The sequence below is a fragment of the Ranitomeya variabilis genome, chromosome 6 (assembly GCF_051348905.1).
Source record: "Ranitomeya variabilis isolate aRanVar5 chromosome 6, aRanVar5.hap1, whole genome shotgun sequence".
NCBI classification, from domain to species: Eukaryota; Metazoa; Chordata; class Amphibia; order Anura; family Dendrobatidae; genus Ranitomeya; species Ranitomeya variabilis.
In genome coordinates, this window is record NC_135237.1 from 74151225 (window position 1) to 74167615 (window position 16391).

Genomic DNA, 16391 nt, shown 5'->3' on the forward strand with positions numbered 1-16391 from the left:
CCCTTTTGGGTGGTCTAATATCCCTGGGGCAGAATGAAGAGCAGCATCACAGGGCAGAGCCATTTTGTGTGTGACTGCTCTGTGATCTGCCATCACCAGCAGTTACTGCATCAGAAGCACAGTTAGTTTATGTGGTATTTATGTATGGAGCAGCATTGTCTGTGCAGAGCTGTCTGTGACTCATCCCTCAGTAATAAGAAGGAGCTCCAGGTCTGCAGTGAATGGCCAGGCATTGTGGAGGGAGGGGAGAGATACATTGTATGGCAGACAGGTGTCAGGTGTCACCTCTCTCTGCAGGCTGGGAATGCAGCTTAATGGAGTGAATGGAGCTCCTGTGATAGAGAGTAAGTGGAGCTGGGCAGAGAGCACTGGGCTATAATAAAATGGCTGCTAGTCACACCTACAGCAGTGAGTTGTGCAGCCCACAGAGGCGTGCCCAGCTCACTGCTAACACCTCTCCAATGCTATAGATAGGGTCCTCGCCGGTCTATTAGCTCCTATGTCCATGGGGTGCTGTAAAATGACACGGTTAGTGCCCTGCTACTGCTGCAAAACCAAGATGTCAGCCCCCAGTTCCTTCTTTAAACACATATAACACACGAAATCTGTTTCACATGCATTTAAAACTTGGTTATAGCAGCATGTTATGCTACATTACAGTGATTTATTAATGATCTACAAACGCGGTACCTTACCTTTAAGTATATAATTCCACATGTATATATATATACACTAGATGGTGGCCCGATTCTAACGCATCGGGTATTCTAGAATATGTATGCGTAGTGTATAGCACAGCCCATGTAGTATATTGCGCAGCCCACGTAGTATATCGCGCAGCCCGCGCAGTACATTGCGCAGCCCACGCAGTACATTGCGCAGCCCACGCAGTACCTTGCGCAGCCCACGCAGTACCTTGCGCAGCCCACGTAGTACATTGCGCAGCCCACTTAGTACATTGCGCAGCCCACATAGTACATTGCGCAGCCCACGTTGCATATTGCGCAGCCCACGTTGCATATTGCGCAGCCCACGTAGTATATTGCGCAGCCCACGTAGTATATTGCGCAGCCCACGTAGTATATTGCGCAGCCCACGTTGTACATTGCGCAGCCCACGTTGTATATTGCGCAGCCCACGTAGTATATTGCGCAGCCCACGTTGTACATTGCGCAGCCCACGTTGTATATTGCGCAGCCCACGTTGTATATTGCGCAGCCCACGTTGTATATTGCGCAGCCACGTAGTATATAGCACAGCCCATGTAGTATATTGCCCAGCCACGTAGTATACAGCACAGCCCATGTAGTATATTGCCCAGCCACGTAGTATATAGCAATGTGGGCATCATATCCCTGTTAAAAAAAAGAAATAAAATAAAAAATAGTTATATAATCACCTTCCGGAGCCCCCGGATCCAAGCGTACTGGTTCGCTCCGGTCTCAAGAGTGCATTGCGGTCTCGCGAGATGATGACGTAGCGGTCTCGTGAGACCGCTACGTCATCATCTCGCGAGATCGCAGCATGGACCGGTTACTGGAGCGTCGCGAGCGGGAAAGGCCTGTTGTTGATCCGGGGGGCCGACGGACGGTGAGTATATAACGATTTTTTATTTTTTTTATTATTTTTAACATTAGATCGTTTTACTATTCATGTTGCATAGGCAGCATTAATAGTAAAAAGTTGGTCACACAGGGTTAATAGCGGTAACGGAGTGCATTACACCGCGGCATAACGCGGTCCGTTACCGCTGCCATTAACCCTGTGTGAGGGCAGACTGGAGGGGAGTACGGAGCGGGCACTGACTGCGGGGAGGAAGGAGCGGCCATTTTTCCGCCAGACTGTGGCCGTCGCTGATTGGTCGTGGCAAAACAGCCACGACCAATCAGCGACTTGGGTTCCATGACAGACAGAGGCCGCGCCCAATGAATATCCGTGACAGAAAGAAAGACAGACAGAAGGACAGACGGAAGTGACCCTTAGACAATTATATAGTAGATATATATATTGTGGTGCAGTGACCAATGTTATAGCCAGGGGGCGCTGTGTGTGCACTTCAAGATGCACTTGGAGGCATAGTTGTGATGAAACAGTGACTGGCAGTGTTGTGAATGGCCGATATGTGTCGCAGAGGGAGTCTGCGTGGTAAGTCTGATGTAACGTGGTTGTTCTGGGACCTGTAGTCCCTCAAGAGTTTGTGTAGTGTTGTATAATAGTCAAGGGAGACTTACTAGGCTAGTTGTGTGAGATGGGCGGGACAAACTAGCCACACATCTACACTCCCATCCAAGGGAGTGGTTAAGGGTATATAATGTGACCAGGGTGTGGGTCACATGGTTCCTGTGTTTGGATCTGAATGGTCCAAGTGCAAGGCCCTGGAAGCCTGTGTTGGAATTCCTGAATAGCACATGGTTGGGCTTTGGCACTGAGTGGCCTGTGTGCTGTAGGTCCTGGAAGCACCTAGAGACCGTAGACTGGACGGTCTGTGTTGAGGACCTGGGACTGACGTGAAGTCAGCGTGAGGAGTGGAACTCCTGAAAGGTAACCCCGGACAAGGGGATTATAATATACGGCAGAGAAGCCTATATGCTACATGAACTGACTGATGTCCTATAATGTTTCGTGGCTGTAATGAAACGGACTGTACCCTACCTGGTTTATGCGGAGTTTAAATAAACCATATGGGCTGATTTGTGCGAGGTACCGTGCCTGAGTGCTTGAATCCTATGCCAAGCCAGTGTCCCCCAAGACACGTAGTGGGTGAAACGCTACAATATATATATATATATATATATATATATATATATATATATATATATATATATATATATATATATATATATCTCTTTGCCTATGCTTTGTCGAGTTCATGTTGCTTTTTTTGGGGGGGATGTGAAAAAATAGCATAGTTGACAATGTTTTTTGGGTTCCCAAAGAAAGTATGAATGATGTACTGTATAGGTTTTCTTATCCTTTATTCTTAATGGAAGATGTGTTGAACAGTATATCAATACGTTTCAATATGGCAAAAACGTATGTTTTCCTGTCTGTACCATTTAACGCAGGTTGGGAAAGCAGTAATAAAACATGGATGTCTTTTATAAAAAACAAAAAAACAAACGTGTATAGAGATATACAAAACAAGAGACTACAGCAGCCCCTGTAAGCGCTAAGATGTGTGCAGACATTGAGTATATGAGATTTGACGTGCATTACTGCTATATGGATATGCTTATAAAAATGAAGGTACTTGGCCAATTCATGAAAGCCCATCAACCATGACAAGGTGGTCTTTTTAGATGGGACCCTAACAGTGATGAGCGAACGTGCTCAGATAAGGTCTCATCTGAGCATGCTCATGTGCTTACTGAGGGTCTTTGGCGTGCTCATAAAATATGTTCGAGTCCCCGCACCTGTAATGTCTTGTAGCTGTTCGAGAGCCGTAACACATGCATGGATTTCCTGTTTGTTAGGCGATCCCTGCATGTATTGCGGCTTTTGAACTATTGCGAGGCATGCAGACTCGGGGACTCACACATATTTTACGAGCACACTGAAGACACTCGGCACATGAGCATGCTCAGATGAGACCTTATCTGAGCACGTTCGCTTATCACTAGACCCTAAATCTAGTATTTATCAGATATGCCTCTCTCGGGCTATAAGCCTACAAATTTAAAGGGCAGGTAGCATCAGCCATTAATTACTCAGGATTACTCAGTCAGAAAGGAGATGGTCACAACCTACAATAGTAAACTACAAAAAGAAAAAAAAAAATGACCAGCAGAATAAAGCGAGTGTGCAAGCTGACATGACTGCATGATTTACAAACAGGAGAATTTCTTGGTTTTCATATGGACGAAGAGGACGTAGAAGGTGAAATTCAGACAGACGTAGTTTGATGTAGGGCAGACACTTTCTATGCACATGTCTTGTCTGCAGGCGTACAAATGTGAATGAAGCCTAAAAAAACGCCAACTAGAAGTTATGCAGGCAGTGCTGGTTTCTATGTTTTATGAGGAATTGTGGGCGTTTTCCGGTTTCAAAAAGACACTGGTGACAAATGGAGAGCCACATGGGTGCAAAGTTGGGTCTACCCCATGGTGGCACGTCATATTTCTATGAAGACTGCCTCAGACCACCACAGTGCACACATTGTGTGATAAAGGCAGGAAATAGGCTGAGACTTTGACAATTTCTGCAAAATAAAATGCTAAGCTTAGCAATATTTTCTTTACTGTGCCGGATAATTTTTCATATTCAATTACCGTAATACATTTCAGAGAAAATGGATGTAAACCTTGCTTTGCTTATCACCATGGGAAAGACCAAAACCAACTTAAAGAATACTGTAGTTTTTACATTCAGACGGAGAAGGTCACAGCAGAAATTTAATAGTCACATTACACACAAATGAGCCACATTAGCAACAGATCATCAAATATGACCATTTTTTTTACATTTGGTCATTTGTTAAATGTATGTTTTGGAAATGTTTTATTTAACATAAGGAGTGGTATGAAGAAAAAAAGTTTTGCAGATTTTAGCCAAGCCACAAAGTCTAATATTAGACTCCTACTCCCTGTGCCTAACATGGACAGGAGCAACAACAGACTGACTCAAACCCTATTTATTTTAGTTGCAGCATTCTCTGAGCATGCTGTAGTCTAGTCATTGTGCAGGGAGGGGATAGAGGCGAGTTGTGACATTCACCCATTAACTAGTGTATATGAAGAGATTACATGTTATTGTAATTCTGTTTGTGATAACAATGGAACTGCTGAAAAATCATTTGTTCAGAACGAGTTTAGCATTAGCACTAGTAGCCAGTCTCAAAATGTCAAGACTTCTTATTAAAATAAAAATTTAATAATAATAATAATAATAATGTGACACTTTTTTCCTACATGCATTTTAAAGAGATGTAAAATGTTTTTTAGTTCAGATATTCAAATAATTTTTTCATCAGGCTGTATAGTAGAGCGGACTGTGTTTTCTATGACCCAGCAGCACCTGCCGCATCCCCACACCCAGGATCTCATGACCGGAGAGGCAGTGCCGATAGCGCATTTGCTTTCTGAGAACACAGCGCTTGTTCAGCACTGTGTATACAGCGGTAGGGAAGGCAGAAACGGTAATAAACCATCTCTGCCTTCACTATGGGAAGTCAGGCTGAGCCCGACAGCTGGCTCCCTGCTTCTGCACGATCACATGCAGCTGCTCTGCTATGCAGTGACGTTTTAGAAAATCACTGCAGAGTAGAACGTGGAATGCCTGGACAGGGAATTGAATGCCCCATCACACTACTGTGCTAAGCCAGAATATGACAAGAATCACTCAAATGAGCGAATAGAAATGACAGTCCATCATTACTTTAAGACATTAAGGTCAGTCAATCTGGAAATATTCTAGAACCTTGAAGTTACGAAAGCTTTCAATTGCTACATTAAAACTGACTCTCATGAGAACAATCAGTAAAGAAAAACTTAGCAATACCTAGATTTACCTCTGCGGCAGAGGATAAGTTCATCAGAGTTATCATCCTCAGAAAACACAAACTGACAGCACGACCTCAAAAAGGATGCACAGACAACAAGTAGCAGATACATCTCAACATCAACTGTGTGGTCGAACTGCTGCAAAGAAGCCACTACTGAGGACTGCAAACAGTAAGAGATTTGTATGAGGCTAGCAACACAAAGTCTGGGCATTAGATCAGTGGAAATCTGTACTGTCTTAGGAGTCAAAATGTCAGATTTTTTTCTACCAATCGCTAGATATTTGTGATATGCAGAAAAAGTGAGAGGATGATTTCTATATGTGTGGTGACCACCATGAAGCGGGGAGGTGTGATGGTGTGTGGGTGCTTTGCTGATGACACTGTTGATCCAAATTCAAGGCACATTTACCCAGCATGGCTACCACAGTATTTGCTATCAGGTTTACACACTTATTAATAACATCATATTTGTTGTAACAAGGCAATAACCCAGATCACACCTCCAGACATGTAAAGGCTATGTGACCAAGGAGAGGGCTGTGTCAGATGACATGGCCACCACAATCACCGGACTTCTACCCAATTGAAATGGATTGCGAAAAGTTGGACACCAGGGTGAAGTTAAAGCAGCCAACAAGTACCCAGGATCTTAGGGAAAGCCTTCAAAGCTACTGAAAAGCATTCCAGGTGAGAGAAGGTTGTGTAAAATAAAAGGAGATACTTTGAGGAATCTAAGCATTAACACATATTATGGTTTGCCTAACATGTTTTCCTGCACATATGCCATTGTGGTTTCGCTGCCATCAGTCTCAATTCACAATGTGCACATTTCAATAAGAACAAACAATTGCACTGCATGAACAGGTGTGTCTAAACTTTTGACAGGCCCTACTCCATTGTATGGAATACATGTTACAAGCTGAGAAATCTCTGCAACAAATCTGCTACATGCAAAAGTACAGCAACAGTCATAGAAAGAAAGAAAGAAAGAAAGAAAGAAAGAAAGAAAGAAAGAAAGAAAGAAAGAAACCGTCGCGACGGGATCCAGCACCGTAGGGTTCCATTATAGCAAACGACGGATGGCGATAAATCCGTTGCGGTCAGTTTTTTCGACGGACACAAAAAACTTACTATGTCCATTTTCTCTGGCCACCAGAAAAACAATTTTTGACGGATCCGGCGAAAAATAGATGAAACGTGAGGTCATCCGTCGCAATCTGTCACTAATACAAGTCTATGAGAAAAAAACGGATCAGGCGGCAACTTTTGCCGGATCCGTTTTTTTTTCAAAATTTGCCGGATTGTGCCTGACGGCAAAAAGCTGATGTGTGAAAGTAGCTTAATAAAGGTATCTGCAGCCCTGCCACTTCAGAAACTGGATGGGACAATTTTCAATAAGTCAGGGGTATGGGTGTCCGTTTTTGTCCCCATTTGGTAATACTCTCACCCACGAGGACAAGTAACCAATCCCCAGAGTATTCATGGTAAATCGCTCTATTTATAAATAAATGAAGACTCTACCTCTCTCTGCGAGGATCTCCAATCCTCTCTTTGTGCGCATCATCTTTTTCTTCACACTCTCATCCTTTTGTGCCACCTCTTCTCTCTGCTTTTCTTCATTGTGCACACGTTTCCTGGCTTCTTCCTCAGTGTAGCTGAGTTCTAGGACTAAAATCTTGAAATTGTGGCAAACACCTTGTTCTTGAAGAGTTTTATCTGAATGATTAAAAAAGTTGAATATAATTAATTCAATTGTCTAAATAAAAATTAAACTCATCTTTGCAAATATTAACCATATTACTTGGTTAAATTACACTGAACATCACTAAGTTTTTACAATTCTTAATGTGGTGTGCATTAAAAAAAAAGAAAGAATATACGGTACGTTTTCCTAGGATTCACTGGTATAGTAGAGTCTAAATTTGAAAGAAAAACAAAAAAGACCTGTAAGAAAAACAAATACCATGAACTGGTGATAGACTGACGCACATAGGGTACACCGACAGTTTGCTGTTTTCATTACATAGAAGAAACCAAGACTGCTGTATAAACATCACACAGGAGACACTGAGACTGCTGCTTATACATCACATAGGTGACACAGACAGCTGTATACAACACACCGGAAACACGGAGACTGAAGTATGTCACATCGTAGACTGAAGTATGTCACAACGGAGACACTGAGACTGCTGTATACAACACACAGGATACACAGAGACTGAAGTATATGTCACATCAGAGACACTGAGACCACTTTATATACATCACATAGGAGTACTGAGACTGCTGTAAATATATCACATAGGAAACAGGAGACAGAGTGCAGTACATAATTCACATAGGTGATATTGAGACCGCTGTGTATACATCACAGAGGAGTGACACACTGCTATATACATTACACACGATACAGAGATCGCTGTATATACATCACATAGAAGACATTGAGACTGTTGCATATACATCACATAGAAGACACTGATAGTCTGCTGAATACATCACATATAATACACCCAGACTACTGTATATATCACACAGGATACACTGAGGCTGCTGTATACTTCACACAGGATACACAGATGTCGACAGATCTTAGTCCAACTGTGGTAGCCATATTCCTGTTATGCTTTCAATAGCTGCCAGCAGCTATAACCAACCACAGTATTCCAGGCTATGGAAATCTAATCAACTTTCTCCATAACTTTGTGGCCATCCACAACTTGCCAGAGGACAACTGGTTCCTAGTAGTTCCCCTGCTGGACATGTACCAATTAGCAGATCTTGGCAGTTCTTCATTGGCTTATTTAAAATCATGCCTCCAATCAGCCGATGAAACAGGAAAACATTTGTTTGTTGGCTGATTGGGTAGTTCACGTGTTCTCTAAAATCATCATTGCTACATGCAAACTATAGAGACTGAACGTTCGCTCCCGACAAAGCTTGCAGAAGACCATGTAAAAAAAAAAGGTCTTTACATGAGAATAATTGTGCCAAGCCCACATTGTGTGAAAAAAAAGCAAATAAAGTCAACGGAAAAAAAGGCGCAAATTATAAAGTGAATTAGACACAGACATAGAAGACACCATTACAAGCATTTACTTTCAGAAAAAAAGCCTAAAAGACTGACGAGTCGCGGCCTCCATCATCTTTAGCCATTACCACAACCTCGGCTGCCAATGGCTTCTACTTCCCAGAACAAAATTCAACCGATTCCCACCAATAAAATAGAAATGAATTATACAGACTTCATACCACGTGCATTTAAGCCGTACTGACCATGATTATGGAAAATACTATTTATCTTCCTGAAAATTAGTAACAGATCTTGTTTGCCCAACCAGTGACCTACACGTCTGTTTTTAATAGTAAACATTTAAAGAATGCTAAGTGCTTAATGATCTGCTTGTCTCCGTCACTACATCAGCCTCCCCTGGCCCTAAACGCTAATTAGAGAACATGCCAGAGAAGCTTACACTTATCAGATGACAACTTTCGATTACTTTGCTAAGTAAATTAATAGACACATTAGCTAAATATTTATTTACACAAATTGTTTGAATCCAGCAGATGTACAAACCACACATTAAAGGAATTATCTAGTTCCCACCCAACCCCCAAAAATAAACACTGCCAAAAAAAAGCTGTCAATGCTATAAAGCAGGAAAATAAATAACCCCACAGTACGCATATTGTTGCTTTGCTGTTAATGTCCAAAAGCTCAGGAGGTCCTTGTGATCTTTGTGTAGAAGAAGTGAGCACGTGACGGCTTCCATCGCTGAATGGTGATGCCAATAAAACACGACACGTGACTGCAACGGCGGCTTACAGGAAGCAGATGACACCTTATTCATGTTAACAAAGACCTGGAGGACCAATAGAGCATGTGTGCTGCACCAGAGGGGAAAAGAAGAGGACTAAACGTCAAAAAGAACCCTCAGCGATTACATCTCTACTGCAGTAAGTGTGTAATTACCAATAATTCCATACTAAATACACACAGCCCTTCCTACATTAATGGGCAACAACAATTGCTTCTCCAACATCATTAATGTCTTTGACTCCAAGGAAGACCAGGACAATGCAAAAATGTCTGTTTTTATAGCGGTAGTCAGACTTGCTGATGTATATAATTACTGTACTTCCTTGGATGTTTCATTTGAAGAGTCTCAAATGTGACACCACATGAAGCTGGTGCTGCACTCACTTTCGTGCCGCGTCCATTACGCTTCCTGAAACAGGACATTATAGGAGGCAAAGATGCAGTTATCTTGCAATGCCGCCCTCTGAAGATGTCCTGGATCCTTGGCCAAATGAATCATCATCAGGAGGTGGCGCTGGTGTCACTCACTGCTTCTATTTCCGACCCCTGGCAACATCTTGTTTCACAGAAGCATCAGCGGAGATGTGGGGGCGCTGCACTCGCATCTCCCATAGCTTCTATCACCATGGATCTAGTACACTGTCAGAAAGCGATGAGGCAAAAAGCTTTAGCAAGTAACTGCAGCGCTGCACCCTGATGAAGTCCTGTTCCAGGAGGAGCGATGGACGCTGTAAAGAAGTGAGTGCAGCACCAGCCTCCTGTGACATCCTGTTTGCTATTCCTCTCAAACGAAATGTCACATCAAGGGCAGTATAAAAAAAACCCACACACAATAGAAAAAAAAAGGGGTAAGGGTGTAAAGATATTTAGAAAGGACATTTTAGGTAGTGGACCAACTCTTTAATTTCTATAGAAGCAGTAAAGGTGTACTTAATTTTTCACACACTGCTTCTGCATTCTTGCCAAGTTTTTGTTAAATACATAATGACACAATGTTGTTTGGTAATTGTGATGTGTTCGTCTGAGGTTGTACTGACTTCTTCATTTTAAGACCTTCTAAAACTCAGTTGTTGTTTTTTTTCCATTATGGTCTAATAAGCAAAACCATAGAATTCAAGGAGAAAAAAAAGGGACGGAAAGAGAAAGGGAAAGAAAGGGAGGGAAAGAGAAAGAAGGGAGGGAAGGAGAAAGGAAAAAAAAGGTAGGGAAATTGAAAGGTAAATAAAGGCAGGGAAAGTGAAAGAGAATGAAAGGGAGGGAAAGAGAAAGGAAAGTGAAAGGGAGAGAATGAAAGAGAAAAAGCTTGTACATGAAACCCCCTCCCCCATGTAAGAAGTTTCCATACTCTTTAAATTTGGAATTTGTAAACCATAAAACTCATTAGAGTTCATAAAAATGGATAAAAAAAAAATATTCAAACAGGAAGCAAAACACCACAAAAATGGCTCTACATGTACTGTGTCCAGTAGTATCTGTCCAGGCAGCATGAATGTGTAATGCCATGCTCAAACTGTTTTCTTGATTGGTTGGTACCTAAAAGCAGCAGAATAACAAGCCATTGTCATTTGCACTCCTATGTTGATAAAATGTGACGTGATCTGTTCCTGGAGCTGCTGTAGGATTTTTACTATTTGATAATACATTTGTAATACATAGATGGACCATGTCTCTGCTTAAAGGGAAGGTACAGCGTTTGTAGATCATTAATAAATCAATGTAACGTAGCATAACATGCTGTTATAACCAAGATTTGACTGCATTTGAAACATTTTTTGTGTTATTGGAGCTTAAAGAAGACACTGGGGGCTGACATCTTGCTTTCACAGTAGCAGCAGGACACTATCAGTGTCATAATATGGCACCCCATGGTCATAGGCGATAACAGACTGCTGCTGACCCCATCTATTGTAATGGAGCAGTCACTGCTGTGAACTGGGCATGCCACTGTGGGCTGCACAATTCACAGTAGTGGGAGTGTTCTGCTGCCATTTTCATGGAGCCCTGGGCTGTCGATTTGTCTCCTGTCATTAGGATATGCTAACAGAAGCATTACTGCTTCAGAACAGATCCTAGATTGAGAGGAGTAAAATGTGGGCAGAGTATCAGAGACTGCAAAGACATCAAGGAGGAACAGTGTAAGATCAGCAATATCCCAGCAGGAGCTGTAGAGAGAGAGACAGTAACTGCTGGTGATAGCAGATCACAGGGTAGTCACCCACAAAATGGCGCTGCCCTGTGATGCTACTCTTAATTCTGCCCCAGGGATACTAGACCACCCAAAGGGGGAGGGAAATGGTGATGTTAGCAGTTACTGCCCCAATTTCCAGCTAACAGTAAAGCTGGTAAGTCTCACTATAGCTGCTTGAGGTCTAAAACGGAAAATGCTCCCCCTAGTGGTAATTATATGTATATTTGTAAGAAAATATATGCAAATTGTCTCTTCAGAGAGGAAGAGGACTAGAACTCTAGTGCCACCTATAGGTAGTAGCAATCCTAACAGTCAATGTCGACCCTTTAACGAGCCATGTCACATGACTTAGGATAATAGCCAAACCAGAATCTCAATTTGCAGACATTGTGTTTCGGGGTACTGCCCCTCGTCAGTGCAAAGTGGAGATCTGGTTTATCCTAAGTCATGTGACAAGGCTCGTTAAAGGGTCGACATTGACTGTTAGGATTGCTACCTTCCAATAGGTGGCACTAGAGTTCTAGTCCTCTTCCTCTCTGAAGAGACAATTTGCATATTTCCCAGAGGAGCATTGCGGCTTTAAGTCTCCTCACCTCGACATGCTTATCATGTCACTCTCTGCAAGGAGAAACGATACTTCTTGGATCCTAAGAAAATATATAACATTTTTCATATAGAAATGTTTGCAAACATTGCATTAATACATTTTAATTACTATTTTAAGCTTAATTTCACAAAAAAGCAAATTACAAGAAAACTGGCGGCACCTTCCCTTTAATAGAGAGGCCCAAGAGGTTCACCTCCCTTGATTACAAGAACAAGTAAAACCTAAAGGTGCTGAGAGGAACACCCCTTTCACTCAAGTATCATGGCTCAGACATCAGCGCTGGCAATGGGAATGTCACCCATTTGACAAAACTAATGTAAATGCGAGTATGAGATTCATCATGAGATGCGAAGCAGGAACACATTGTAAAGTGTTACAGGCTGATGGCAATATGCCACGGAGAACAATGCCGAATTAAGTCACGTGCAATACACAGCGGGGGCCTGGAAGGCTCTTATTAAGAACAAGAATGAATATATTATTCTGAACACTGCTGTCAAGTAACAAAACACAGACACAAGATGGGAAAAATGGGCACAAAAAAGTAATTACTGTTCAATGCAAGTGTTTTTCTGCTAGCAACAATGCCAGAAAGACCACCTATCCGAGGATAGAAAGATACAAAGGTTCATGCCCCTCCAAACCTCAGTGATATGCAGGAAACAGACCAAATAGAGTAAAAAAAAAAGTTAAGAAAGAGACAAGACATCACGGTCCACGAAGACGGGCTGATCCCGGCCCAGTAATGTCAAGCCCCCATCAGCTATATACAAGCTGGTTACTGACCTGCTTACACAGCGCAACGAAACCCAATGGGACCAGACGGATCCTTATTACAATGGTTCTGTCCTCGTACAGCAACATATTGTCCGCAGCACATCTCATTTACACCGGGCAATGCGCTGATGAGGATGATTTTTATGATGGCATTAACAATTTGATTGCCAGCATGTTTACTTGCAGGACCGGCATCATACCGTGTATAGGAAGCTGTGAGGCCATCGTGCAGTATACAGGGAGCAGTGGGGGACATCATTCAGAGTATAGGGAGCTGTGGAGACATCATACAGTATATATAGGAGGCTGTGGGGGCGTTATACTGTGCATGTGGGGCCACCATGCTATGTATGGGGAGCTGTGGTGGCCATCATATTGTGTAACGGTGGCTTTGGGAATATCATACTAAATACAACGTGGTGTGCGGGCACCATAATGAATATAGGGATCTATGGAGTCCATCATACTATGTGTGAGAGACTGTGGGAGACAAAATACTGTATATAGTAAGCATCCTACTGTGAACAGGTGGCTATGTGGCCATCGATCTATGTATAAGGGACTGTGAGTGCCATCATACTGTGTATGTGGGGCTGTGGTGGCATCATAATGTATATAAAAAGGAGGGGAATGGGCTGTGGTGACAGTATGATGTACAGTATATATAATGGAGTGCGTGCATCATGCTATGTAAAGGGAGCTATGGTAGACATCATACTTTATATGAGGGGCTGTGGAGACACCATACTGCTATTCCTAAGGGGTAAAATGTGAGCACTAATTCTTTCTAGGATACTTGGCATTAATAATTTCTAGGGGGCAATGTTACCATCTAGATGGCATTTTACAATGGGTACAGTACTGGGCATTATCAGGCACTAAGAGGAGCAGCTCAGCATTGGGGTGACAGTAGGATGAGGAGTTTGTGCAGGCTAGAATTAGATGGGGACTGTGCTGGAAATGTGAAAAATCAAATATGTCTGTCTTAAAAACTTTACAGATGCGTTTGTAGGCAATAAAAAAAATTGCCAGAGTGATACTGAAAAGGGGTCTAGATCAGCATCACTGCTGTATCCAGAGATTGTCAGCAGCGGTAATGTGACATATCAACAAAGGACAGAGGCAGCAGCAGGTTCGCAAAGTTAGAGCGGCAGTGAGTAACAGTTGTATTTGTTATTTTATGGACAAGAAGCTAAAATAATAATAAAAAAATTTAAACTGGATGATAATACTAATGTTTTAACAAAATGTAAAAACAAAAGGTGAATTTCTGATGCCATCTTGTGGCCAAACAAGAGATAGCAGCAGTGCATAATTAGGGTATGTGCACATGTCAGGATTTCTTGCAGAAATTTCCTGAAGAAAACCAGAAATTTTCTGCAAGAAATCCGTATTTTTTTTTTTTGCGTTTTTCCCCCGTTTTTTTCGCGTTTTTTTTTTTTTTTTTTAGCATTTTGCAAGCGTAATTAGTTTGCAGAATGCTAAAGTTTTCCAAGCGATCTGCTTGTAACATCGCTTGGAAAACTGATTGACAGGTTGGTCACACTTGTCAAACATAGTGTTTGACAAGTGTGACCAACTTTTTACTATAGATGCGGTCTATGCAGCATCAATAGTAAAAGATAGAATGTTTAAAAATAATAAAGATATATAAAAAAAAATGGTTATACTCACCTGCAGACAGCCGATCTCCTCAGCGGCTTCCGTTCCTATAGATGGTGTGTGTGTGCAGGACCTTCGATGACGTCGCGGTCACGTGACCGCGACGTCATGGCGGTCATGTGACCGCGATGTCATCGCAGGTCCTTCACACACACCATCTATAGGAACGGAAGCCTGCGGGGGCCATCGAAGGTGAGTATATGACTATTTTTTATTTTAATTCTTTTTTTTTTTTTTTACCAATTATAAGAGTCTCCTCTCCTCCACCCTGGGTACCAACCGCACATGATCTGCTTACTTCCCGCATGGTGGGCATAGCCACATGCGGAAAGTAAGCAGATCAATGCATTCCTAGGTTTGCGGAATCCCCGCAATTCTGCAAATTTAATGAACATGTTGCTTTTTTTTCGCGGAAAAAAATGCAACATTTGCACAAGAAATGCAGAAAACACTGAAAATGGGAGGCATATGTAAGCGGTTTTTTTGAATTTTTTTTGCGTTTTTATAGCGAAAAAACGCGAAAAAAATGCGAAAAATACTGAACGTATGCACATGGCCTCAGTGTCACTGCTCCAGAAGTGCAAAGGGACTCCGTCACCTCTGAAATCTGTAGTAGGCCGGGATCACACATAGCGAGATATGGCCGAGTCTCGCAGGTGAAAACCCTCCTCCGGCGCCGGCACTTGGGAGCGGAGCGTGCAGCTCCATGTATTGCTATGCGGCTGCACGCTCCGCTCCGGAGTGCCGGCGCTAGAAGAGGGTTTTCACCTGCGAGACTCGGCCGTATCTCGCGTATGTGTGATCCCGGCCGTAAAGTGAGCACAGCTTCTTTTCTTGTGGGTAACCTTGTAATAACAGATTTTTCACCAGTAAAACTAGGAGGAATGGTGTATGATTTGGGCAGAGCTATCCAGTCCTATGAGCATCATTTGCATATTACAGTAAAAAATAATTTTCTCAAAAACAGTTCAGTGGATTTTTAAAAGGCAGAAATGGGATTAAACTGGTTCTCATTGGTTCTAGCGTTCTGATCTGGTTCCTTGCTATCTGGATTCCCATGTCATTAAGATGTGAATATAATAGAAGATATCTGTGTGCCACAGGGTAGGAGGGTACTCAGCTCCTGGCCCTGACGTGCAGTAGTGTTAAGTCACGTGAGCCCTGGGACACCCGATGCCGGCACTGGAGACGCGTACAACCCGTTTTAGTTTTACATGTGGAATATAGTAATTGAGCAGGGGTTGTCTGAGCAGTGGACAATCCCTTTAATGAGCTCCAAGTATCTACTAAAACTAGAGATTAGCACAGTCCCATGTGAATGGAGTCAATGGGCAAAGCTGGTGGCATTAGCATCTGGGCGCAGCCAGCCGGATCCATTCTGAGGCAGTGTTATCTCAGGAGGACACCCATAATGTGCAGCCAGCAGATTACACAGGTGCTATAATAATATATAATAGAGTGGTGAAGACACATTTATAGAAATTAATCCAGTACAGAAAAAATAAAAGCTGAAACTTACCAGTCTCAAGCTGCTTCCGGTTAGCAATTATCTTTAGGTGACTTTCTTCTAGTCCGAATTGTTCTGCAATTCTAAAGCAAAGTCAAAATAAGGAGAGTTGGGTGAAATCCTCAGTAAATGCCTGTGCCGACAATACAGCTGAACGTTAGCACTGGAGGATGCATCTCACTTAGTTCAGTACTGCAGCAAGTATGGAAAGTGAATCCCCAGCTTTCTCAACCTGAGGTATATTAATAAGAGGGTTTAAATAGGTTGTCCACTACTTTTACACTTATGACCCATCCATATGACCAGGATATAGGATTGTTGGGGGTC

At 42.5% G+C, this 16391-nt stretch overlaps 1 protein-coding gene across 4 annotated transcripts in view; it reads right to left on the reverse strand.

Annotated features, from left to right (window-relative positions):
• The window catches only part of NUB1 (negative regulator of ubiquitin like proteins 1), a 99435-nt gene that overhangs the window by 54410 nt on the left and 28634 nt on the right, over positions 1-16391 (reverse strand). For all 4 annotated transcript variants that reach the window (XM_077268654.1, XM_077268658.1, XM_077268656.1 and 1 more), the window contains exons 5-6: positions 16077-16147; positions 7022-7216 (exon numbers count right to left, since the gene is read on the reverse strand). In XM_077268654.1, coding sequence (XP_077124769.1) covers positions 7022-7216; positions 16077-16147 — 266 coding nt within the window. The remainder of the gene's footprint in view (positions 1-7021; positions 7217-16076; positions 16148-16391) is intronic.